General features: G+C 43.3%; 1 protein-coding gene across 1 annotated transcript; it reads right to left on the bottom strand.

The window, feature by feature from the left end:
* Positions 1–55: 55 nt before the first annotated feature.
* On the bottom strand, positions 56–25148 carry FHIP1B (FHF complex subunit HOOK interacting protein 1B). The gene is made up of 12 exons (XM_053562364.1): positions 25014–25148; positions 14511–14842; positions 13768–14397; positions 13243–13401; positions 12964–13050; positions 12598–12765; positions 8095–8174; positions 7717–7880; positions 6220–6999; positions 3506–3684; positions 3185–3347; positions 56–575 (listed from the first exon to the last, which is right to left on the bottom strand). Exons 2-12 carry the CDS (start codon positions 14646–14648, stop codon positions 217–219), a joined length of 2907 nt encoding a protein of 968 aa, XP_053418339.1. The 5' UTR covers positions 14649–14842; positions 25014–25148; the 3' UTR covers positions 56–216.
* Positions 25149–25987: the final 839 nt, after the last annotated feature.

Raw genomic sequence — 25987 nt, 5'->3', positions numbered from 1 at the left:
TTTGAGGGGCCCTAGCCCCATAGAAAAAGGGTGGGAAAGAAAAATGAGCACAGAATAGAGATTTCCCTTTTATACATATTGCAACAAGTTCTCCATAAAACATTCATCTGAAATAAATTAAAAAGTCCTTTTGCCACTGCCTCCAAACATAAAAAGGAGCCTGTGCCGTAGTCCCAGCCCAGGCCTCCCAGGTCCCTGATTGTCCATGGAAGAAAGTTAAGGATTGAGGGACCCAAAGCCTGAGATGGGAGGCCCAGTTCCCTCCTCAGTATCCAACAAGAAAGGCGAAGTGACAGCATGGGCCTGGGAGATGGCCGCCAATTCCTTGAGAAACTCAGGGAAAATGACTGCACAGTAGACAGCATTCTTGACTCGAAGAGCCTCACCTTGGCGCTCAGGGCCCCCGCCCCGTGGGAGTAGAACTGGAGTTGAAGCCCCAGGGGAGCCCCCACCTAGGCCAAGTCCTGCTCCGTCTCGCCCAGGCTGAAGGACCAATTGTGCCGCCTGCCGGGCCCTGGTTGGACTGTGTGCATGTCGCAGGAGTAACTCCCCCAAGGATGGCCTCCGGCTCTTCACTGGGAATAAACAGGGGTATCATGAAGGTACTGGGATCAAGGAACCTCCCTTGATCTGGGAAAGGAGATTCCCCACCCCCTAGGTTCTTGGACTTCTTCACTAGGGTTCTGAGGGAATGAAAAAAAAAAAAAAAAGTGCCAGAAATAAACCTCAGGTACTATTTCCTGTCCCACCCTAAACATGATTCTGAGGACTAGGGTAGTGAAGGGTTTCTTCTCACTCTAACACCATAACACCAACTGCTCAGCCTTCTTCCCTCTATCCAGCCAACCATCACCCTCAGTCTTAATCAGTCAACATCAGCTGCTTCATTCCCAGCCAAGATTCTTCCCTCTCCATGTCCCCGCACCCTGATAAGTTCTCCTATTTCCAGTACTATTCTAAAACCACCAAGCTATTTCTCCTCAGTTCATAACATCCTTACTTCATGCTTCCCATCATCTTCTTGAACTAGAATCAACCACTTCCATCTTCCCCTATCTGTAACACCTGACCCACATCCTCTGCTTCTTCAGTACCCACAGGGATTACTTATGCCACAGTTCATGGCCATTTCACTTCTGTCACAATCTCCTGTCCCTCAAGATCTGCTCTTCTATAGTACCATTTAGCAGTCCCTGTCCTATAACCACCAAAGCCTCCCTCCCATTGGTTGTGACCAGACAACTTCATGCCAGTTTATATTCAAATGAGCCATTTAAAACAATTTTCTCTCCCCTAATTTTCTGCATAGATTCCTGGGTCTGAATCTATGCACATCCACTACCTAGACTCTAGCTTCTAGATCATTATGGTTCACATTCCCTACCTTGAATATTGGTTACAGAAATGTATACAGATCTATTAACCTTGACATTCAAAGCCCTACCTAACCAAGCTCACACTCCAACCTCTTCTCAAACTCTCCGCCCCTTAAAGAGCTTCTACATTCATACCTCCCTTCTTGGAACCCTCCAGATACTTTTCATGCTTTCATAGTTCCCTCTGCCTAAATTTTGCTCTCTGTAGTTTTTTAATTCTCCCTGGCCTAATATTTCTATCTTTTCTTCTCTGGAAAACCTCATCTGATCTGACCTCCACTGACTTCCTATTTTCCTACCTTTATCTCAACATACATTAATAATTTTTTTATTTTTTATTTTATTTTTTTCTTTTTTGGCTTCTACCTCATGCACTAATCTGTGAGCTTAAGGGCTTAGACTGTTTCTTATCTACCCTTACATTCCCTAGGTTCTTAGACTTCTTTACTAGGGTTCTGAGGGAATGAAAAAAAACTACAAAACGGCCAGAAATAAACCACAGTACTTCCTCCACAGTCACTCCAGTGCCAGAACTGTAGAAGCAAAAAATGTTCCCAGTACTAGATCATGAGGAAATCAAGCTAGGACCCGCAGCTGGGTCTTAGCTGTGTAATAATCCCTGTGGTACTATCTTCCCAGCACATATACTTTTCTCTTTAAGTTCCACTTCACCTCTGCTCTCATCTACACTTTCAGCATATCATTTTGCCTTCTTCTTTGATGAGGCAAAGAATGTCATGAAATTCTAACCTTCCCCTCCACACTTCACAACTCCATTGGCACATGTCATTTCCTCCTTACTTTCTTTCTCAAATGCCTCAAAGGTAGAAAAACCAAAAACTCTTGTCTGCCCCAAGTTAATACTCTTCTGCTGCTCTAGATCTCATTACTTCCAACACCTCCCGGACCTTGCCCTCTGTTATTATATTCCTCTAGTCATTCTCTGCATTGTAAATTCTTTTAAAGCAGAAATCACTGCTTGTGCCACCCTGAATACCCTCTACCAAAGACAATGCCCAGCACATATGGCAAGTGCTCAGATACTTGTTTAGTGAAAAATCTATATTTAAAACTTGCCAGCCATGTTTAATTCTTCCTTTTTCCTTATACTCCCAACCACTCACCAAATTCTCCCAATGTCTCTTATTTCCACCTCATCAAATGCTTCCTTTCAATTTCCACTATTCTAACTCAAGCCTTCCTGGTAGCATTCGCATTATGGCAGAAGCCTCCTGACTGCCCGCCTTCTGACACCTTTTTCACCTAAGCTAAAATACTCACTGAAAGACTGAAGAACCTCCAGTGGTTTCTCAATCCCTAAAACATCATAACTTCTACCCAGTCCATCTTCTACTCAGAACCTTCTGCCCTAACCAAATCTCTCCAGCTTTACCACCAACTATTCCACCACCCTTTAAATCCCTTTCTCCAACCAAATAGTCCAGGATGTCTCTAGACCAAAAGACTAAAGACCTCCTACTCCTTTGCCTACCTAAGCCCTAATCATCTCTCAAGGCCCATGTCAAATGCAATGTCCTTTACCAAGCTATAACAATATCTCAGCCTAGAGACTTTGCCCGCCCCCTTGCCTATCCAGAAATCCTACAGCATTTTTTTTTGCTGGTACTGCTAATTTGGCTCTTAATAGAACTTTCTTCTATCCTATAACTGAAGCCTAAGTACAAATAATTACTTTCTATATCTCTCCTGTTCCTGGCACAAAGTTTCACCCTTAATAGGAGCTCAAGCAATCTGGGCTAATAATCTCTCTAGAAGGGTAGGGAGGGGATTTGTAGAATAGGCCTCACCTAGGGGATCGGAGCGGCGAGGGGCAGGTCCTGCTGCAGTGCCCTCAGCCCAGTCCAACTTGCCACGGGCAACGAGGTACTTCTTGGCTTTGGATAGCAGTGCTGGGAAGTCCTCCTGGGAGGCTGCAAAGCTCTCAATCTTATTCTTCACAGAGCCCAGAACCTATGAAGCACAACTCCATGACATTTCTGGGTGGCTCTAGTCTGGTATGTCCTTTCTAGTCCCCCTGGGCCTGTTCCCAGCCCACCCAGGATCACTCCAGCTGTGGGATTGGCCCACCATGGAGCCTGGACGCATCCATGCATGCATGCATCGCACACCTGCAGCAGGGACTTGACACTGGGCTGGAAGACCATGTTGGTGTTGAGCAGGAAAGAGCGGAGCAAGGGCTGGGGGTGACAGGCCAGCTGGGCCACCAGCCCCGTCAGCAGAAAGTTGACATAGATGGAGTTCTGCAGCATGTTCTCGAGTTTGGCAAAGAGCACAGCCATGAAGGGGCCTGGGGGAGGGGTGGGCACAAGGATACAAGGCCTGAACACAATGCACATTGTACACATTCCTCCCCAAAACAAGAGACCCCCCCCACACTAGATGAAAATTATTGGGTATGATTAAATATACCATGACTACCAATTCTAGAAGAAATAAGATGGCAGACACCATATGGACCCACAAGAGTCCAGATGACAGCTTTACCCACACTCCAGCTGAAGAGCCAGATTTCAGGCTCTGGAGTCACAAAGATCTAGTTTCAAATTTCAGTTTAACTCTTTACTAGTTATGTAAATCAAACCTCTCCAAGCTTTAGTTTCCTTCTTGGTTAAAATAAGAAAATATACCTACCTCATAAGATGATGAAGATCATCAAAGTGATATCAATATAAAATATTTAGCCTAAGATCTAACAAATTTTAAATGTTCAATTATAATTATAAGCTACATGTTTCTCACTTTTTAAGAAAACTTCACCCAGAGACACAACAGAAGAACAAATGGGCAGAGAAAGTGATTAAAACCAAAAAGAAGAATTAGGTTTCACATAAGACATAGGATAACACTAAATCTAGTTAGAAAGAAGCAAGAAAGTTTACAAAGAAAGTGAGTATGTGGGCCAATTTTAAAAAGAGAAATCTTTGAGGAGAAAGCAGAGAAAGACATAGTTTTGTCTTTCAGAAGCTGGGAATCAAGACGGTGGAATAGTATATACCAGTGGTTCTCAACCTGTGGGTTGTGACCCACAGGAACGGTATTAAAGGGCCACAGCATTAGGAAGGTTGAGAACCGCTGGTATACACAGTAAATGGATTACTTAGTTCAAGGGCAAAGAAAACTGACTCAGGAGATACTCTTTGGTGGAAGAGAAGATAATAGAAGGGATTAATTAGCGTACTCTACTGGGACAACTGGCCTCATCTAAGCCAGATCACCAGCACTAGGACTGAAGAAACATCACAGCGCCGGTCAGGGAAAAGGGAATGTATCTAAGAACTGAACTACAAATTGAGACAGAAGAATGATGAAGGGCAGGAAACAGTGAATCCTGAAAATGATCCTAAACATCTTCCACTCCAGATACACATGACTAGTGTTTGCTTCAAAACAATTCTAGCTTAACAAGGTTCTAAGATTCTCCCTAACTTTCCCCTTCTATTTCCCCCCTCATTTCCTGGGAGTTTCTTGCAACAGACAATTTAAAAAGCTAAAGTGAGTTTGTTTACAAAGAAGAAAAAGGAAAGGAGCTTCAATTAATACTTCAAGACTGTGGTAAGACCTGCACATTACCTCCTAGGGATATTGAGCAGGAAGAAGCAGATGAGAAACTAGATAAATAGTGCGATGTATTTTCTATAGTCTGTAAGAAGAGGAAGTTGGCATTACTCCAGAAAGGAAGCCTTGGTACTGTGCAAGCAGGATGGCCAGCATATCCCAAGCAGGCCATGAATTGATCAAGGCACAACAACCTGACTACACACTGGAAGACAGGTAGTTATCTTGTTCAAACTAAATCTGCCTTGTACCCACAAATGATATCCTAGTGAACAGCTACCACCTACTGCCTTCTCACAATGTGCCAGCATTGTAGTAAGTGACTTATATGCATGGGTGGCAGAAATGGAATACTAACTTAAGGTATGCCTAATCCAAAACCTGTAGTCTTAGCCTTAGCCTCTACACTGCTTCTCAAAGGTGTGATTTTGTTTTTGTTTGGTTTTCCTGGTATGGGGTGTGGAATGAGGATTAGAGCCAGAACAAGGCTAGGCTGGCCAACAATTGGGATTTAGCACAACCACTCAGATCTGGTCTAGCTCCAGGGACATCCCTAAAAACCCAAAATTACCCAGCTGGGAAGCCTGAGATCACGCTTTGTCCTCTGCCCTCAAAGAGGTATTTCACCCATTGGGGTTCCGTCTTTACTACAAACTCAATTCTCTAAGATAGTCTTACTGGGCAATCCTGCCAACCAACAAGGTATAAGAACAGTGGACAGGAAAAAGTTAAAATTAGCTCTTTCTTTGAAGAGGTCAGTGGGAAGAATCTAAGTAGGGAGAAAAGCAACTGAAGAGCTGACCCTAGGACACAGGAGAGCTGACAGAAGACAACACCCAGACCAGAAGACAACACCAGTTCCTGGTGGGAACAGCAAGGAAGAGAGGGTTTCCAGGTGCCTCTCGTATAGGCTAGCACATATATCTTCCATATGGTTTAGAAATATTGTTGTGATTCACCAGGAAACACCAAACACAGAACATCCTAATCATAAATTCCAAGAAATGGCCAGACTAGGGGAAAAGGAGGAACATGCGCATAAGACAGAAGTCAACACTCAAACCAGCACAAGCATGAAGGACGTACAGACAGACACAGGGACACAAGTATGACATGACATGTATCTGGAAGTAACCCAAGCAGAATGAATGAGGGGCTAGGCAAGTACACAGAAATAACATGGCCAAGAAGTCTCAGAAACCAGCACAAACATGTTGAGAACATGCAAAGAGTACACAAAGGAGAAGGCCGAGGCTAAGTAGCTTACCAGTGAAGGGCTGGCTTGGCAGCTGGTTGAGAGTCCGCAAAGGGCTGCTGAGGAAGGGGCCAGGAGGCTCAGGGGCACAGGTGAAGCTCTCAAAGGCCTCCTCCTCCTCAAGAGGTAGTGGAGGCTCTAGTGGAGGCTCTGAGCCAGCTCCCCCATTGCTCAATGCCACCTCCAATTCCCGAAGCTCCTGCCCAAAACCCTCTAGTCCTGCCATGCCCTCAGAGGTGCCCTCTAGCAGTTCCCCAGCTCCCTCCTGTGGCACCAGACGAACTTTCTTGGCACCCTCACGCCATGATCCTGGCACCCCATTGAGCTGCGGAGGGGACAGGTAGCCAACGCCCTCCCCTGTGCCCCCAGCCACCTCCCTAACCCCCAGCTCTTCCTCCTTTCCTTGCCCCACATTGTTCCTGTCCGCCTCAGGCAGTAAGCTGCGTTTCTTAGTCCGGGAGCCTAAAAGACTGGGCTCAGGAGGGGGCCGCTCGCCATCATAGGGGGCAGACCAGGAACGACAGGCTCGGACACAGCGGTCCACACCACGGCGCGCCTCACGCAGATACTCCAGGTAATTGTCTTCCAGCTCACCAGGCTCCTCTGCAGGGCTAGGCCGTCGGCCAGGACTAGAAGCTGGGGATGCAGCAAGCCCTGGTGAGTGAGGGACTGGACCTGGGGACTCAGAGCCACCCAGGCTCTGCTGCCGCAGGAAAAGAGCCAGACGAGATGGTGTAGAGGGCCGGGTTACTGTCACAACAGAAGAGGAGTCAACACTTGGGCTTCCAGGGCCTACAGAGGGAAAAAATATAAGAGAAATCAAGGAGACACAGGTCCTAAAAAAGAGATAACTAGGGAGACTAAGAGAGAATATAATGGGGAAGCAGAAATATGGAACCTATTTAGACAGCTGCCTCTTCAATCTCCAAATTAACCTTATCCTCATCCACTATCTTCTCACCACCAAAGAAACACTGAAAACAGGAAGAATACAGGACCAGAGTGAAGAACACGAACAGCTCTGTCCACAAATCTCACTCTATTTTTTTTTTTTTTTTTTTTTTGAGATAGAATCTCACTACGTTGCCCTCGGTAGAGTGCCATAACATCACAGCTCACAGCAACCTCAACCTCTTAGGCTTAAGCAATTCTCTTTGCCTCAGCCTCCCAAGTAGCTGGTGCCTGCCACAACACCCAGCTATTTTTTTGTTGCAATTGCCATTCTTTAGCAGGCCTGGGCCAGGTTCAAACCCTCCAGCCCCAGTGTATGTGGCCAGCGCCCTAACCAGTGAGCTATAGGTGCAGAGCCCAGAAATCCCACTCTAAATCTCTTTGGTGAAGTTAAGGATCCTTCCTGCAAGGGCCCTAATCACCCTCCCCAAAGACAGAATGCCACTCATGGCTACCTTCCTCCCCTCACTCTTACCCCCACCATCTTACTAGGCTCCCTCAGAACCCAGGCCATACCCATGATGTCCTCACTTCTCCCTGTCTCTCTGTTAGGCCCACCTCGTGCCCATGAGGCATGCTCTGGATGAGATGGGCTGGGGGCACGGTGACGACAACAACGTGGGATTAGGGAGAGAAACTTGTCAGCTGCTCGTCCATATAGGTCCACATCACGCACAGCTGGCTTCTGGCTCAGCATCACATGATTACATGGAACAAGATACCTGAGAAAGATAACAGAAAGGGGACAGAGTGGATCAGGAAGGAAGAACAGAGCCTAGGAGAATGTCAGGCCAATGGAACGATACAGCTAAGCTGGGCTCCAAGTGAATATTCAAGAGCAACCCCAATATAACCCATCACTACAGCAATGTATACGCCCCTGATGGCCTTTAGAGTTCATAGTCAGCCGTGCCTCAGCCCTGCCCCCACAGGTACCTGAGAACCAGCTGCAGCAGGACATCCTCACAGCTGAGGTTCAGAAGGGTCCTGAAGAGACTCAGAGAGACCATGCAGAGCTGGGCAAGTGGGAAAGAAGGGAGGGAGTCACTATAAGTGCTCCCTAGCTTTCAACCTGTTTGACAAATGGGAACCCCACCCACTACCCCATCTCCAGGCCCAACCAACTCCTAGAGGAACCAGGCCTGGCACATAATAGTCATTCGAGTATTAACTAGATGATCACATGATCTCTGTGGACAAGACTTCACTGTTCACAGATAGGAATTAACCATGTGTCAGACCTAATGGATTTCTACAGACTTTGGATACATGTCAGCAGACTGTCTGACTATATATACCTGTCAGCAGAGGGTCAATACCTGAATGCAAAGCCCACGAAAAGAGAAACTAAGAAAGGGTGGCGACTATGGCTCAAAGGGGTAGGGCGCCGGCCCCATATGCCAGAGGTGGCGGGTTCAAACCCAGCCCCAGCCAAAAAATGCAAAAAAAAAAAAAAAAAAGAGAGACACTAAGAAAGACTGTGACTGAATGAATGACTAACATGAGACAATAACAACATGATAATTATTAGAATATCTGTCAGCAGGGACTATAGTAACAAAGTAACTGAATACCTACCAACAAGAAACCAGAGAGAACCTGGAAGAATCCCAATGAGAAGTGGGTGGGGCTATGAATATGGCATCGCAGCTCTAATACCAGTATGTCTCTCAGAAGGCATGGTAAAGAAAAGCTCAAAGGCAGCTGACAGGAAAAGGAAAAAAGAGGTGGGTGCAAGAAGCAAAGAGACCAGACACATGTACGCTCTCTCTCAGAGCCCTAAATCCTTCATACCACTTTCTCTATACATCCCTTATGGCAAGTGTATCAGATACCTTGAGCTCCCTGAAGACAACTAACAGGTCTTAGTCTATGGCACTACCTGCAGGCTAGATGTTCATTATTTGCTAAGTGACTATGGGAGAATTAAAAGTCAACCATGTAGTAGGAAAGGAATGAAAACATAAGTTCACATATTGAACACTATGGATGTTCAGGAGAATATCCTAAATAACCACTTTAACTAGCAATGAAAAAATTCACACTCACTGAAAAGTAGTATGGTAGGTAGGAAAGATGTCCACATCCTAATCTCCAGAACTTACAAATATTTCAACTTATGTGACATAAAAGACTTTGCAGACGTGATTAAGATTATAGAATTTGGGATGAGGAAATTATCCTGTATTATCTAATCAAATCAGGTGATTCTTTAAAAGCAGAGAACCTTTTCCAGTTGGGTCAAAAAGAAGAGAACTTTAACATGAGAGGGATTTGACCAATCATTGCTAGTTCTGAAGATGAAAGAAGAGGGCTACAAGCCAAAGAATCTGGCTGCTCTAGAAGGTAGGAATGGTCTTCAGCTGACCACAAGAAAACAGAGACAGAGATATCAGTCCCACAACTGCAAGAAAATTATATTCTGCTCTAGAAGGTAGGAATGGTCTTCAGCTGACCACAAGAAAACAGAGACAGAGATATCAGTCCCACAACTGCAAGAAAATTATTTCTGTCAAAAACATAAATAAGCAAGAAAATATATTCCTCCCATAGAGCCTCCTAAAAGGCACATAGTCCCCCCAACACTTTTATTTTAGCCTGGTGAAATCCATGTCAGATGAATGACCTACATAACTATAAGATAATAAATCTATTTTAAGGATGGCGCCTGTGACTCAGTGAGTAGGGCACCCACCGGCCCCATATACTGAGTGTGGCAGGTTCAAACCCAGCCCCAGCCAAACTGCAACAAAAAAATAGCTGGACGTCTGTAGTCCCAGCTACTCAGGAGGCTGAGGCAAGAGAATTGCCTAAGCCCAAGAGCTGGAGGTTGCTGTGAACTGTGATGCCACAGCACTCTACCAAGGGTGAAAAGTGAGACTCTATCTCTAAAAAAAAATAAATCTATTTTAAGCCACTAACTTTAGCAGTTTTTACGACAACAATAGGAAACTAATACATTATATGAGTACAGATGATTCACTTCAAGGCACAAAAGACAGGCTATACATTAAGATGCAAAGTGAAGCAAAAGAATCAAGCTTAAAAGAACCAGACAGTGGATAGAAAAGCATCTACATATTTAATGTAGGCATCCTGAAATTGAAAGAGATCTGGTTCCTCTAAGAACCAAGAACCAAAAAAGAAAAACCCAGAATACGAAAGGCTCCTAAGACCAAGGGACCAAAAGGGCAACATGCCATTTGGTATAAGAACTAAGGACTAATGATAATGAAGGAGAATCAAAGAGGTTAGGATAAGATTAAGATGAAAGGAAGATGAATACAGCTGACACAAGGTGGAGAGGAATCAAGCTCAAGAAAAAAAAGTCTACATATGAACAAGACAATCCATAAGGCCAAATGGATGTAAGATATGGCCTAACTTTGGCATAATGAGAAATAAACTTTTTGCTATCTTTGTAAAATCAAAGCTCTCCCATTTATTCACTTTGGTTTATACCAATAAATCTTAACCTAAGGCAAGTATCATAACTATTTTTTGGAATATTTTAAAAATATACATGCCCTGAGCAAAAATTATTCAAGAGAGCAACGATGAAGCTTAGAATCTGTTATCATAGTTGTCCCCTTCAAAGCTCCAGATGATTTTGAAGTGTATCCCTGGTTTTGAAACACTAATTTAATCAGAGTCAGTCTACACTAGTGGTTCTCAACCTTCCTAATGCAGCGGCCCTTTAATACAGTTCCTGTGAGAGCTGTTGAGAACCACTGGTCTAGACTATCTCTTCAATATCCCAACTTAGCTATTCAGAAACTGTACCTATACAAAACATAGCTATCCAGAAACCTCACTGACCTGGAACCCAAGTACCAGGGACATCAATTATCTAGAAGTTTTCTAGAACCTTAGTGATTTTAAAGGAACTTTTACTATTTGTAATAAAGACAGGAAAAATGGTCTCAGAGCCAAAATAAATACCATAAATTTATGGCTACATTAATCCTTTATTCTCCTAGAAAGCCTTGAGGTCTTTATCATTTGCAAACTATTCTCTACCATGTTATGGTAGAGATTAATACCCAAACCATTTACTATGGTCTACCAAGAGATGCTTGATCTGAATCTTTTTTTTTTTTTTTTTGAGACAGAGTCTCACTATGTCACCCTGGGTAGAATGCCATGACATCATAGCTCACAGCAACCTCAAACTCTTAGGCTTAAGATTTTCTTGACTCAGCCTCCCAAGTACCTGGGACTACAGGCACCCAGCACAACGCCCGGCTATTTTGTTGTTGTTGTTGTTGTTGTCATTATTTTTAGCAGCCCCAGGCCAGGTTTGAACTCACCGGCCCTGGTGTTTGTGGCTGGTGCCCTCACCACTGAGCTACAGGCACCAAGCCCATGATCTAAATCTTACCTACTTCTCTACTTCCATTTCATTCCCTTATCCCCTTTGCTCACTTTCATTTCCTCAAATACATTAAGCTCTTCTCACAATTGATGTTCCTTGCATGCTATTCTCTCTATCTACCAGTTGTGTCCAACCTTTTGGCTTCTATGTGCCACACTGAAAGAAGAGTTGTATTGGGCCACAGATTAAACATACAAACACTAATGAAAGCTGATGAGCCCAAAAAAAAAAGGTCCTTGAATAATTTTCATAATATCCACCACCACAGATAAGCAAAAAAGTCCTCACATAACACTCCTGGATCATTCTTCCCCTTAATCAATAGGTTAACTCCTTTATAACTTTTATGTCTCAATTCTATCTCACCACTTAAAACGATCTTCCTTGACCACCTATTATTTTCTAAGCACTCTGGTTTTTGCATAACACTGAGCAATTTTTCATTATTTTATTAAGTCTTCGCTTGTCTACTTTCTCTACAGAGTATGTTCTATAAAGTCAACAACAATATCTACCATGCTTATCAGTATATCCCCAGCACCAACAAACAATATGGCATATGGTAAACATTCAATAAAAATGTTCAGGAGGAAGGAATGTAAGTAGGAGACTAGATAAATGTCCCATGTTATAGTTCAGATGTAGCAAATCCAAAGGAGAAAAAAAATAAGCCTATCAGTGGCCATGGGATCATTTATCAAGACGGATACAAAATCTAAAGTGATCTCAAGCCACCCACAGCAGTCCTCAGAGCACAAAGAGCTGAAAAGAAGCTCAGGCCAGTGCTATATTACAAGCACTACATGGTAGCTACAGTCATGTCAAACAGCCAAAGTCAAGCAGAAAGGTAACAGTGTTCTAGATTCATGTATTACAAAAAGAGAAGATTAAAATCTGTACCCAAAATGGTTAAAAATTTAATACTAAAAAGTAAATGCTACCTAATTTTGGAGTGTTTGCTGGAGACAAAGGTCAAAGTAGGGTAGGAACATCTTTCTGGAACAAAGGTCAGAGAGAGAGAAGATGGCTCACCCAGGCAAGCCAAGACAGAGGTAGGGCCATACCCGGGAGTTGCTGCCAATACGGGCAACAAGGGTGTCAAGGATGGTGTGGGTGTCATGCCGGTGTAACAACAGGAATCGCAGGAAGGTACGGAGCAAGGCAGGCTCTGAGATACTCCGTAGGAAAAGTTCCAGATAGGCAGTACTGGCGATCATCTCCTCCACAGAGGTCTAGACAAAGGGAAGGGAAAGTCTGGATATTTAGGGCTTCCCTGCACATACATTATCTTTTCCCCTGGGTTCTAAGGAGGAATTAGGAGCAGACAGGGAAAAGGGAACATGCTACCCCACCAACTGCCTCCCACTTTGGTCCTAGCACTCAGGTTACCAGCCTAGCCCCTAATCTGCCTTGCCACCCATGACTCTCACCTTGTGCAAGGCAGGGCCCATGACAGGCACCAAGAACCCATTATGGATATAATCAACCAGCTGCTTCTGCACGAGGGGGTGAGCCACCTGTAGGAGTATCAGAAAGAAAGGGGGGACATTATAAAGAGACCACTTTCTGGAAAGGAATAGAATAGTGCAATATAGATAGGTACCCTTGCCCCAAGATGGCAGAAGAGAAGAACTCCAGGAAATGCACCCCCTCTTTCCCCATCTCCCCAGAATGACCAACGGCTAGACCTCCTGAGAATCCAGTCCTACCTGAATAACTGCATTGCAGAACTCTAAGGAACTCATGAAGAGTGCAAGGGCTGGTACTCCCAGCCAATCTTCTCGTCGAAGGCAGTGCCAGTCATCCCCTGGAACCTCAATCTTCCGAGGCAGTGAGGAGTACAGGGCACTAAGTCCTGTGGCCAGCACCTAGGGGAGGTTACCAAAGGCTCAGACAATATAAAAGTGGGATGGGACAGTTATTAATCCCTATTTTTGATGATACTAGAGGTATGACCTATTACCAAAGCAGGTATTTAACTACCCAATGTGCTGGAACCTCACCTAGGAATAACGACCCACAAAAAGCTTCAGTTCCTGCCCTATTCATCTAAGTCCATGTTTCATTGCCACTCAAACTCCAGGGGGCTGCTTTCAAATCCAGAGAATACTTCCTGAATGAGAAAGCCCTAGTATATAATCTAGTATATAACCTCTCCACATCTCCTAGATAGGAAGGTGCTATCCAGTATCTATATGCCATACAGTACCCCCGCCATGCCAGGGCGTGCTAACCGGGCAGAAGTAAGAGTGATCCGCAATGTAGCGGCCCACCATAGGGCTCCCAGCTGACAAAGCCATGAGCAGAAGTAGGGCATCACGGGCTTGCTGGCCCAGGGTGCCCTCTCGATGGACAAAAGGGACAAGGCGAGAAAAGAGGAGAAGACGGGGCGCAGCTCCAGGCTCAGGAGGTGGCTGCAGGAAGAACTCGAGCAATGAAGGCTCCCGGGCTACACACACACACAGCTGGCTGAGCAGCAGCACCAGGCCTTCATCCAGTGCTGGGCTACTGGGCACAGGACGGCCACAAGCATCCAGGAGGGTGAGCAGAGCTTCACGAACTGGACCATGCCTCAACAGTGGCTGGCGACCTTCGCTCACTAGCATCTCAAATAGTTTCAGTTGCTCAGCCCGCCGTTCCTCAACCCCATCCCCAAGCTCATCCCACTGCAGCTGCCATGCCAACACACGGTTCAGCAGATCTTCACACAGAGCAAACTCTAGTAGAGGCCCTGGGCCTGTGGCCACTGCACGATCCTCTGCCAGCAGCGTCAACATCTGGTAAGTGTGGTTGCGCACAGCACTGAGATCATCTGCACCCCCAGGAACTGCCTGAGGGCCCTGCCGCTCCAGGATTCGCACCACCTGAGGGAAAAGGGCAGAAAATGGGAGGAATCAAAGTTGATGACTAAATGGGATGATGAAAATGAGCACTCAGGTGGCCAGCTAAATAGGTTCTTTAGTGGATAGTCTCTTACCTGGGACCAATGATTCTTGAAAACCATGAGGCAGGTCTCAGGGTCAGGCATGACAGTGGTCTGTGGACTGGTCCCTTGAGGTACACGGTGCCCAGGGCCCCGGGAGGCCAGTCTGCTCAACCAATTCATCCTCTCCATGAGGTAGGTAGGCTGGGCAGGGCCAGCAGCCAGAGGGCTACACTCTGAAGATTTCCTAGCTGGAGGCTTTCTCCACTTGTGGCTCCAGTCTGCTTCATCCGGTCTGTAAGAACCAGTAGCTGGCCATGGAGCCAGAGGTCACACCAGGCTGGATGGCTAGCCCAGAAGTCACTGTCCAGTCCAGATTTGCAAATCTAATTCAAAGAGAAAGAATGGAAGAGATGAACATAAACTGACTTCTCTCTGTTCCCCAGCAGGAAGAACTCAGAACTATCAGTCCACTGAAAACCTCACACACATACATACACGCACACACAAGAGTCAGTACCTGACATGTCTAAATGTTTAACATGTCTAAAACAGAACTCATGATTCCTGCCACCAAACCTGTTACTCCCCCAACCTTCTCCACTTTAATAAATGATATCAACATTCACCTATATGCTCAATCTAAAATCCTGTGCATCCAATTCATAAGTGCCAAGACATGGAAATAGACCAAGTGCCCATCAACCCATGAATGAATTAACAAATTGTGGTATGTGTATGCCATGGAATACTATGCAGCCATGAAAAAGATGGACACATCACATCTTTTATATTTACCGGAATGGAGCTGGAACATATTCTTCTTAGTAAAGTATCTCAAGAATGGGAAAAAAAGTATCCAATGAACTCAAAACTACTATGAAATCAATATATAATCACCTACACATTCATACAAATGGTAAAACATAGTCCAGAAAGTAGAAGGGAAGAGAAGAGAAAGGGGAGGAGAAGGGGTAGGCAGGAGGGAGAGGCAGGGACCTCACCTAATGTGCATGATGCAATGGTATACTATCAAAACTATTAAGAAAAGAGTACAATTGTGATGGATGTGTTAATCAGTTCAATGTAAACATTTCATACTGTATATCAAATAGTGTACTGAACCCCATAAATGCATCAATGTACACAGTTATGATTTAATTAAAAAAAAAAAAAGAAAAAATATAAAAACCTGGGCATCATATCCTTGTTTCTTCTTTCTTTACTTCCAACATCCATTTCATCAGCAAACCCTATCATCTCTATGCCCAAAACTTCTCTCACTATTGCAGTAGCTTCCACTATGGTCTACATGCTTCTGTTCTTGTCCCCATAGCATTTATTATTCATACAACAACCAGAGTGATATTTGGAAGATCTAAATTATATTATCCCTCCTCTGTTGAATACCATCTAGTAATTTCCTATCACAATAGTAATAATCCAAATTTCTTACCTTGGCCTTTAGAAGCCTAAACAATCTAATCTGTATAACCTCCTACCATTCTCCTCCTTCATACTTTAGTCACAGAGGGCCCTCTGCCTAGAATGTTCTCAGGCTCTTCACATTGCATTCGTTGCTCCATTTTTTCAAATGCCATCTCCTCAGAAAAGCTGTGCTTAACAATTCTATTTAAATAGCACATCTTCCCACCTTACTCCCTAGCTTCCTAACCCTTTCTTCTTAGCAGTTTTCACTATTTAAAATTGTATATTGGTTTATTCATTTGTCTGTCTTCATGACTAAAAGGTAAGCTCTTTGAGAGCAAAGTCTGTCTGTCTTAGTTACTGCTGTATCCCCAGTGTCTCATGCAGTTCCTAGGGACTCAAGTACACATTTGCTGAATACATGCAAGCGTGAATGAGTGAGTGAATGAATAAATGAATGAAAAAACAATCAAGAAACCCAGACTTGAACTGACCGTAGCCCTCTGTGACTATTGAGGAAGAAATTTCTTTCTGGCTGTCACATGTTCCTCCCTAGAAACCTACCTAGTAGTCTCTGGGAGATAGACCCTTCATTGACCCCCCTTAAAAGGTAGCATTCAGAGCCAACCAATAGAGCAGAGCTACTTTCATTCTAATATGGAACATATGGACACATTCCCATATACACATGTAGCCCCTATTCCTGTCAGATGTATTCCAAATTCACTCCCAGGGATGTGAAAAGACACCCTTACAAGAGAAAGGATAAAAGCACCAAAATAACCCAGGCCATGACCTGTAGTTTTTTCACCATCATAGCCACTACCGTCTCATCAGTACTGTCTTTTATAAGCATAAAACCTTGAGAGGAAAGGTGTGGTTTCGTTGTCCTTCCTCTTCATAGTCAACAAAGGCTAACGGAACCCAGAGACCTGGCACAAGCCCCACTTTTTTCCCTAAGCTTATATTAGCCAACATCTCCTTTCATTCTGATACTTTCTCTCACAATTACCAGTTCACAACTAAAGGAAAGTAGCAGCTATGCTTAAGGAAACCTTTTATAGGATGGGTGATAGTCTTAACGGGGCGGGGAACGGGCCAGTCCTAGAGAAAGGCAGGGCCTTTTCATTGAATAACTCAATCTACATCCATACTGACTGAGCACTGTGTTAAGTACCACTACGATAGAGGCAATATCTGACTTAGACCTTTAATAATGAGATATTTATTATATAGAGAACAGAGGGAAAGGCTTTCTTCATATTAAAAACAGTATGAACAAAATTAAGCTACGTTGTGAAAGAACACAGTGTGGCTTAATCATAAACTAATCAGAAATGAGAGATATGATATCGAGTGGAAAGGTAAATACAGGTTAAGGTTATAAACATCACTGAATATCATGCTGAAGAATTTGGGTTTTATCTAAAGATTCTCTGGATACAGAAGGGTTTTAAACAAGGAAACTCTAAGATCAGATTAGCCATTAAAAATATGTCAGACAGTAGTATAAGGTAGAATAGAGAGAGACAGATGGCAGTGGATGATTTATAAAAGCTGTTTCAATAGTTCATATTTGAAGAGTATTGGCATGAACTAAGGTAGTAAAAGCAATATTAGAAAACATAAATCTGAGATTCACCTCTATCTTAACATGTTCCATGCAATACTGAAATTATTTATATCTGTCATGTCTCTGCTAATAAATAGCAAACCCTTAACATAAGCAGACCTATTCATTCTTCTTTGAAATCCCAGTGCCAACACTGTGCCTGCACTCAAAAATCCTATGGAACTGAATGCTAAATTAATAATAATTATAGCAGCTAACATTCATTGAGCACTTACTACACACCATGCTCCCTTCTAAGAACTACATGAAATAGCTCATCTAAACCTCATACGAACCTTATAAGCATTCCAAAAAAAAAAAAAAACCTTATAAGTATTAATACCCACATTTTATACATGAAAATTAAAGTCCAGAGAGGTTAAATAAATTGCCCAACATTAGCTATCCGGTAAATGAAAGAACTGAGATGTAAATACAGAAAATCTGCCTTCAGATTTAAATTAATCACAAAGTAAAAGCAAAAAGACCTAGCAAATGAATGGAAATGAGAAAAGACCCTAATAGAATGTATAGGAGACTCAGAAAAAGATAATACCATTAACAGACGACAAACACTTAACAAGGGGAACTGTGTTTTAGAAAAAAGAATGAGTACAGTTTTGAACATGGTAAGTTGTAGGACATTTACAGGATATTCACAATGTCCAAAAAGCAAGTAGAAATGTACTTGAACTCAAGAGTGAAATCAAGAGTAGAAATACAAATGCAATAAATATAAATGCAATTTCATACATTGCATACATTCAGCAAATACATACTTACTTGAGTCCCTAAGTACTGCTTGAGGCACTGAGGATAGAGTAGTAACTAAGACAGACAGGGTCCTCTTCAGGATCCCCCCTTATAGGGACCATGAAGCTATGGAAGTAGATGTAATTATCTATGAGATTTGCAGATCATGAAAGGGGTTAAGTGTAAACTCCAGGGGAAAACAGGATTTAAGAAACAGAGGAGGAGGAATCTTTAAAGAAGACTCTGAAAATAGTCAGAAAGGGAAGGAGAAATCCAAGAAATAATGATGATCTAGACACCAACGAAAGGAAGTTTACAGAAACTGGAGGTTGTCCATAGCGTACAGCTCCACAGAAAGTTCAAGTAGAATGAAGATTGAAAATGGTGTACTGGTACCAGGAATAAAGTTTTTGACAAACTTAGGAAAGCAGTTAATTAAAGAATACACAGGAGTCAGAGAAGTGTAAGATGCATTTTCAGAAGTCAGTGATATGGAGAAGGATAAAATAGGGCAATAGTTAAAGAAGCTGGGAAGCTGGATGGGATGGAGCCAAGAGAAAGAGTTTTTATTATTTGTTTTGTTTTTGGATGGAGAGCCTCAAGGATGTCCGCCAAGTGAGAAAAGAAGTCTGAAGAAAGTGGCAGGCTAAATAAATAGATAGGGATAACTGACAGAAAAATCAGGTATTGTCTGAGAAAATAAGTATACCATTTTCTCTGAGAGAGCAGAAAAACATCAATAAACCAAAGATAGGTACCACTTCAGGTAAATCTGAGAGTGAAGAAAGAGGGAAATTGACATCTACCAAACTACCACCGCACCTTTCCTTCCCCACTTACCCAGGAGAGTGCAGGTGGGGTAGTAAAGAAGGGGTGAAAAGGCAGTAGAGTCCAGAATGGATGCTCAGTCTTTCATACATAGTTTCCTACAAACCATCAAACACAGTCACAGAGACTAGTAGCTATCAGCAGCAGGGATGCTCTGGAAAAAAACGCTTATCCATCTCCTATCTACTTATGGTCCCAAGCAGGCACAGACAAACGATAAACCAATATATAATTTTAAATAGAGAAAAGTGCAAAGAAGAAAGGATTAGAAAAGGCCAACAACTGAGACAAGTGGTAAGAACTGTCTTCAGCTATTAGCGCCTCTTACTGTTATTAGCCCTGGGATACTGCACCACCCCTTGTCATTTTCTTTAAACCCTGCCCATACCTTTTTAAGTTTGTTTATTAAATTCTTCTCAAACCCAGCTTGAGCTATGCGCAACCTTCAAGGAATCTGACTGATAAAAAAATTACTGTTTACAGAACACTTTTCTCAATCATATCTCCTCTGAAGACTGAAAACAAATAGAGACTCTATAGTGAAACAATAATACAAAGTAGCCGGTAAAACTTGAGCTCTGGAGTCCCTCAAAGGTTTGAATCTCAGTCCATCATTTTCCAGTTTGTGACCTTAGTTAATCACTTCAAACATTTGAGCCACTTTCGCCATCTATAAATTTCTGATGAAATAAGCATTATTAGTTTTAAAAATAATAAGCCATGTAGCACTCTAGGCATAAAGCAGGTCCCTTGTAAATTACATGTTCCTTTCCTCCTTCCCTCTGCTGATCTGAGGCACCCACATCTCTGAGATAGGATCTCTGATATAGGAGCATAACAAACTGCTCCTACCCTTCAATATACGTGGGGTGCCTATTACTGCTCTACTGCTTGACCAACAAAAGCCACTGCTCACAGACCCAAGGAAAATTGGTCTCTAGGACCTCCTTACCTCACACGTTATCTGCAACCTTCAAGGAGCTGACTGCAACCTTCACATGGCTCACTGAGCTGAAGGCCAAGCATACAGTCTCAACAAATTAAAGCTTTAACATATCCAAAACTAACCTGTCTTCAGCTTCTGGAACTCAATTCCAAACATTAACAAACTGCTCCTACCCTTCGATACACCTGGGGTCCCTATTACTGCACTACTGCTTGACCAACAAAAGCCACTGCTCATAGACCCAAGGAAAACTGGCCCCTAGGACCTTTTCTCACCATTCCCCATTCCCTTTTCAAAGACCTCAAAGAGAAGAGCCACAATGGAATCAGCATTTCAAGATCCAAAAGCCAACACTTAATCTGGGCCCTGTTCATACATTGTAAAAACATAAAAGAAGGCCATAGCTTAGTGTTCCTGTCATCTACTTAAGACTCTCTGAAAAGCTCAGAACAAGGCAAAGAAGAGAATAGAATCACTACCCTTTTATGATGCTCTTTCCTCCTATAAGCAAAGTTCAAAAAAGAGTAGACCTCCTCTCTTCCCGGGTATACCTTCAACCTCAGTTACAGTATAAAAGAGAGAAGGAGCTGATCTCTCAGACTCACAAACAGCCAAAGTCAATCACTGACCTTAGAGTCCAAAATATAGCCTTACAGGTACATACAGCGAGGTGTTGTCAACCAACCTCAGAACAACAGACACACAGGGCAGGAAGTGGCTCAGTCTAATTTGTGAACCTTTGCCCTGGGAGAGGCAAAGACAAGGAGAGAGCTGGGGGCAGGGATACATCTGCAACAACAACTACATCAGACATGAGAAACCAATATGACCTTCCAAGAACAGGTCAGTAAAGTCCTGAGGTTATCTCTCCTTACAATGGTACTTCCTAGCCAAGAAGACTAATGAAAGAATGGGCTGTTACCTTAAATATGAAAGCAGAAAGACCTGATTAAAACTCCATAGAAATACATAAGGAAAAATAAAAACAAACAAAAAATACCAACTAATAGGAGCCTACCACCAATCTAGAACTCTACTTACACATATTCTCTCTGGTTCTCTATCCCTCAAACAAATAGGATATCAGGGTATAATCCCAACACATTCCTTCCCCTTTCCCCATTACTACCTCACACTCTTGCAGAGATTTCCTCATCTGACTCCAGCAAGCCCTTATAATTCAAAAAGTAAACTCTAGCACACAGTGACTCCCCTTTTCAACAGTGAATCCTTGTGTCACACAAGGTTATCTCTACTCCCATTGTGTGAGGATGACAAAGAAGATGTCAAAGAGGTGAAACTGAACTAGATCCTAAAGAATAAAAAAAGTTCAGTGGGCAGAGAAGAAAAGGCATTCTTAGTAGAAGCAGCAGCTACTGCAAAGATTTCAAGGCTCAAAAAAGTAACATGCTTTTAGAGAACTATGAACAATTTATTCAAGCTGGAACACAGAGTAGGGAGAGGCAAGAAATGAGGCGGGAGAGGTGAGTTAAGGCCAAATGATGCCATATTAAAGAATTTGGAAATTGTCCTACAGGACACAAAGAGCCAAAAGTTTTTAAGCAGAGGAATTCTATGATCAGATTTGTATTTTTAGAAAGATCATTCTAGGGACAGTCTAGAAAAGAACAACTTTTAAGATAGGAAAAAATTTTTAAAAATCAGGTGAGATGAGGAAGAGTTACACTAAAGCTTTAACAGTGAAGATGTGGCAATAGAGATAAAGAGAAAACAGATAACAGAGAGAAAAATGCACTAAGATATTAGTGACTTGCTGAATGCAGGGGAATGGAAGAGCACAAAGAATGGATAACACTGAAATCCTTGCCTGGACAGAGATGGGGAATGTGGGTGCAAAAGCAGGCTTTCAGGACTAAGTCAGTGAGTTCTGTCTTTGACATATTAAGTTTGAGATACCTGTAAAGATATATTATAGTAGATCAATGGATATGTATGTCTGGAAGACAAGAGACTAGAACTATATACAGAAATAATCACTTCATTATAATATATTTTTCTATTTCATATTCTCCCTCTAAACTAAAAATCTTTTCATGTGTCTACAGCTCTCAAAAAGACTGAAAATTCCCTGAGATCTCAGAGGACCATGTTTTACTTACCTTGTTAAGACACAAAATGTGAGCATAACAAAGGCAGACTATATGCTCAATGAATATTTGCTGAATGAATATATAAATAAATTAATTTGTCCTCCCAGCACGTAAGAGTGCCTGGCACATAACAGATATGGAATAAACGGTTAACACAGCCCCCCAACACGTTTCTATCTCTACATCATCTTCTTCATCTCTGTTTAATCCTCTCAGACTTACCACTCAGCTATATAACGTAAATCAAAATCCATTAAATTTAATGTACAATAAAGAGTTTGGCAAACAACAGCAAAGAATAAGCTTACCAAATCCAACTGCTTTCTCCAATATAACTAAGAATTTGGACAGTCTCTAAGAATTCTCTGAAATTTTATTTGGTTTATCCTATCATTATCATGATATGATCCAAGTATTAGGGATAACTAATCATTCCAATGTTATTATCAGAATATTAAATATAACCCTCTTCTCTATGTCTCCTTCTAAGTCCCTTTTTTTCCTCAAAAATCATTTTTGGAAATTGACCAATTACAAGTCATAAAAAATTTTCCCACATCACCTTTACTCTCTGTTACAAATCTTTCCCCAAGTCACTCTCAAGCTCAGGGAACTAAATTTTGGGTCCAGCTTTGCTAATTCCATGTGACATCTGGCTTCTGAACTTGATTCTTCATCTATAAAATGAGAATTCCTTGTTTTGTCTACAAGATATCCATGTAAATCTAGTAACATCTGAAATTGTTATGTAGAGATGAATGCTGTTCAGATGTCAGAAGTTAGAATTACTGTACAAATGTATGCTTCCTCAACCTACTATAACAGCCACACCATCATCACTCTAAATTTCTGGTGTTCATAAACCAATCATTTTTTAATTAAAAATTAAAATAGGGTTGTCAATTTTTATTTTTGGAAATGAGGCCTTAAAAAAAAAACCATTATCTACTGTCGTTATTTCATCAGTGAAAAAGCATACTTCACCACCAAAAGAATAGGAATGATAATCTCAAAATAAATTTATCTTCAAGGAAAACTTCCTATGCTAAACCATGGATGGATGAAAACTTTATCGGAACCATTGGTCTGACCTCTGAATTATATCTGTAGATCTTATAGGGTTCTTTCTGGGCAAGCTGCCAAGTGTTCTACCAGCATGAAGTCTTGTTTGGTCTCCAAAGAGAAGCAGTGAAAATATACTACAGGGGCCGGGCCTGGTGGCTTATCTGTAATCCTAGCACACTGGGAGGTGGAGGCAGGTGGATTGCCTGAGCTCACCAGTTCTACACCAACCTGAGCAAGAGCAAGACTCCTATCTCTAAAAATAGCCAGACATTGTGGTGGGCATCTGTAGTCCCAGCTACTTGGGAGGCTGAGGCGACAGAATCACTTGAGCCCAAGAGTTGGAGGGTGCATGATCTATGACTCCACAGCACTCGGCCGAGGTCAACAAAGTAAAACTCGTTTCAAAAAAAAAAAAGAAAGAAAGAAAGAAAGAAAATATACCACAGGATAGAATAGTTGACTCTGAGGCTGAGTCTCTGGAACAGAATGGAGAATGAGGCTACCAAATTCTCAGGGAATGGTCTGGATAAATAAGAATGGCCTAACTCTTTCTAAGTTTGGGAAGAATCAAGAAATCTCAGGTCCATGGTGTCAGCACTATATGGGTGAAGGGCATACTTAAAACTTTGACTCAGTCTATACAAAAACAAAGTATGTAAACATGTGCCCCCTAAAATTCGGAAATAAAAATAAAAATTTTCATGTGCGTATAGGTTGATGGGGAGGAGACCTGAAAATGCATGGTGAACCCAATTACAAGGTGTGGAGGGAGGGATGAACTGCAAGGGATAGGAGAAAATGTTGAAGGCTAGCAGAAATATTCAATATCTTAAAAGTGATGGTTTCACAAACACATATATATGTCAAAACTCATCAAACACGTACATTTTAAATATGAACAGTTTATTGTATATAAATTTACCTCAATAAAGTAGTTTTTAATTTAATTATAAGCTGGGGGCCAAAACATAGTGTTGTGACAAACCATGTAACCTCCATTAAAGTAGAATTGTCAATTCAAAGTGGTCAATCCAAACAAAGATTCAGCATAGGGAGGGAGCAACAGTGGAATAAGGCTGTCCAGAAGCAGATGGAGAGAAAACAAACATAAGGAGCCCAGAAACCTTTATGAGAAGGCCCACCTTCAAGTATGCAATTCAAAGGAGGAACTTGAGGGAACTGGAGTTCCAGTGGTTACTTTGAAGACTAGGAGTCAAAATACATTTTCATTACCGTAGTTACTATTGCCGAAGAGTCCATGGAAGCAGGAAGAGTGCACAACACTTCCACCCAGGCTGCCCATCCTTAATCTAAAACTATTGCACTGGGCAGGTCAATCAGTCCATACAAGGAGGCCTCAGAACCAATCTCTCACCCTTATCCAAGTCTCACAATCCCAGTTCCCGCCTTCACCTCTCTCACGAAGTAACCAACCACCCCACTGGTTCCCGTCTTCCCCTTTACTCTCCCCGCCTCACAGACCTTAACCCCTAAGTCAGGTCCCAGGGCTGTCCCTCACCTCTGCCCTCGGTAGCCCCAGCCCTAGTACGCCGTGTTCAGGTCACCATTCAATTTGGCTCCTCAGAAAGCATCCCAGTCCCTCACATAACCAGCCCCGTACTGTCCACTCACCTCTAGGCTCCCACCCTGCTCCGCTACCTTCGACACTCCTATCCTGCCCCTCACTACTTGCCAGCCCCTCACCTTGTTCCTTCACCACCAGTCATCAAACCGAATGCTGTCATTTCCCAATCCCTCATTCCCCACACACAAGACGCGCGCGCGCCTCTGCGGGACCTCTGGCTCACGCGTACCGTTCACTCACAGAAAGCCAACGCTGGCCAGGCCCGGTCGTAGCAGCACTGCTAGGTGAGTTCAGGCCGCCGCCATCGCTCCTTAGGCTCACCCGCCGCGCCCCGCCCCGCGCCACACGCAGCCCGTGCCCCAGCGCACCACACGTAGCCGCCCAGCGACGCACGACTGAGCAATGGCGTACCAGCTCATTGGTTGGGCCGGGCTAAAAGTGGAGCGCCGACGCTTGTTTCCTAGCAACGGCCGAACACAGGGGCGGGGTCGCAGACAGCACTCGGAGGGAGGAGTACCGCCTCTCCCCCCTAGGTCCGCCCCATCGTACTGTAAACCCCGCCCCTCAGAAGGACTCCAGCATGTCATAGGGGAAGACCTTCAGGGGAGGTGAAGATCCGCGGGGGTAGGGCGGAGCCTGAGAAGGAAAGGTCGAACCAGAGGGCAGAAGGCGGGACCGAAGGAGGGACGCGACTTACAGAGGAAAGACAGAAAGGGCTGAACTTAGGAAATCTTGAGTTGGAACGATGAAGCGCTAGAGGAAAGGGGCGGGGCCACAAGTCTTGGGAGGAGCTTGTAATCTTGGAGGAGGCGTGGCTAGTACGAAAGGGCGGGTCTGAGGAGAGAAGTCATCAGAAGTCCGTGGACAGGTTCTGTAAAAGATCCGATCCCTAAAGAGGGTTGACTGCAAACGGACCGGCTTATTTTGCCACACCTTCGCGCATGGCTGGAACTCTAGTACATTAACGTTGACCAACCCTGGGTCGCCTAACCCCTGTATGCTGTGTTGCTGTGTGATCCCTTAGGCACTATCTCAGAAAAGTGCCTGCGTGTCAAGCACTTAGATCAATTACAACCAGTCTGCCATTCAGGACTTAAGCCCTTTAACCAGACACAGACAATTACAATGTAGTGTAGGGGGACCGTCTAGGAGCAGCACTGAGCATGATTATAGATGAGAATGGGGGGAAAGAAGGGCGACGGG

This window comes from Nycticebus coucang, chromosome 14 (genome assembly GCF_027406575.1).
Source record: "Nycticebus coucang isolate mNycCou1 chromosome 14, mNycCou1.pri, whole genome shotgun sequence".
Classification (NCBI taxonomy): Eukaryota; Metazoa; Chordata; class Mammalia; order Primates; family Lorisidae; genus Nycticebus; species Nycticebus coucang.
The sequence above is the reverse complement of the archived record's forward strand: the minus strand, read 5'-3'. Positions and strand labels throughout refer to the sequence as shown.

Coding starts and splice junctions, on each gene's coding strand:
- FHIP1B (XM_053562364.1), bottom strand. CDS start 14,648: ATGGAGAGGATGAATTGGTTGAGCAGACTGGCCTCCCGGGGCCCTGGG. Junction 8,175..12,597: donor GTATTGGCAGCAACTCCCGG/GTATGGCCCTAC, acceptor CCACTTGCCCAG/CTCTGCATGGTCTCTCTGAG. Junction 576..3,184: donor TCGCCGCTCCGATCCCCTAG/GTGAGGCCTATT, acceptor GTTTATTCCCAG/TGAAGAGCCGGAGGCCATCC.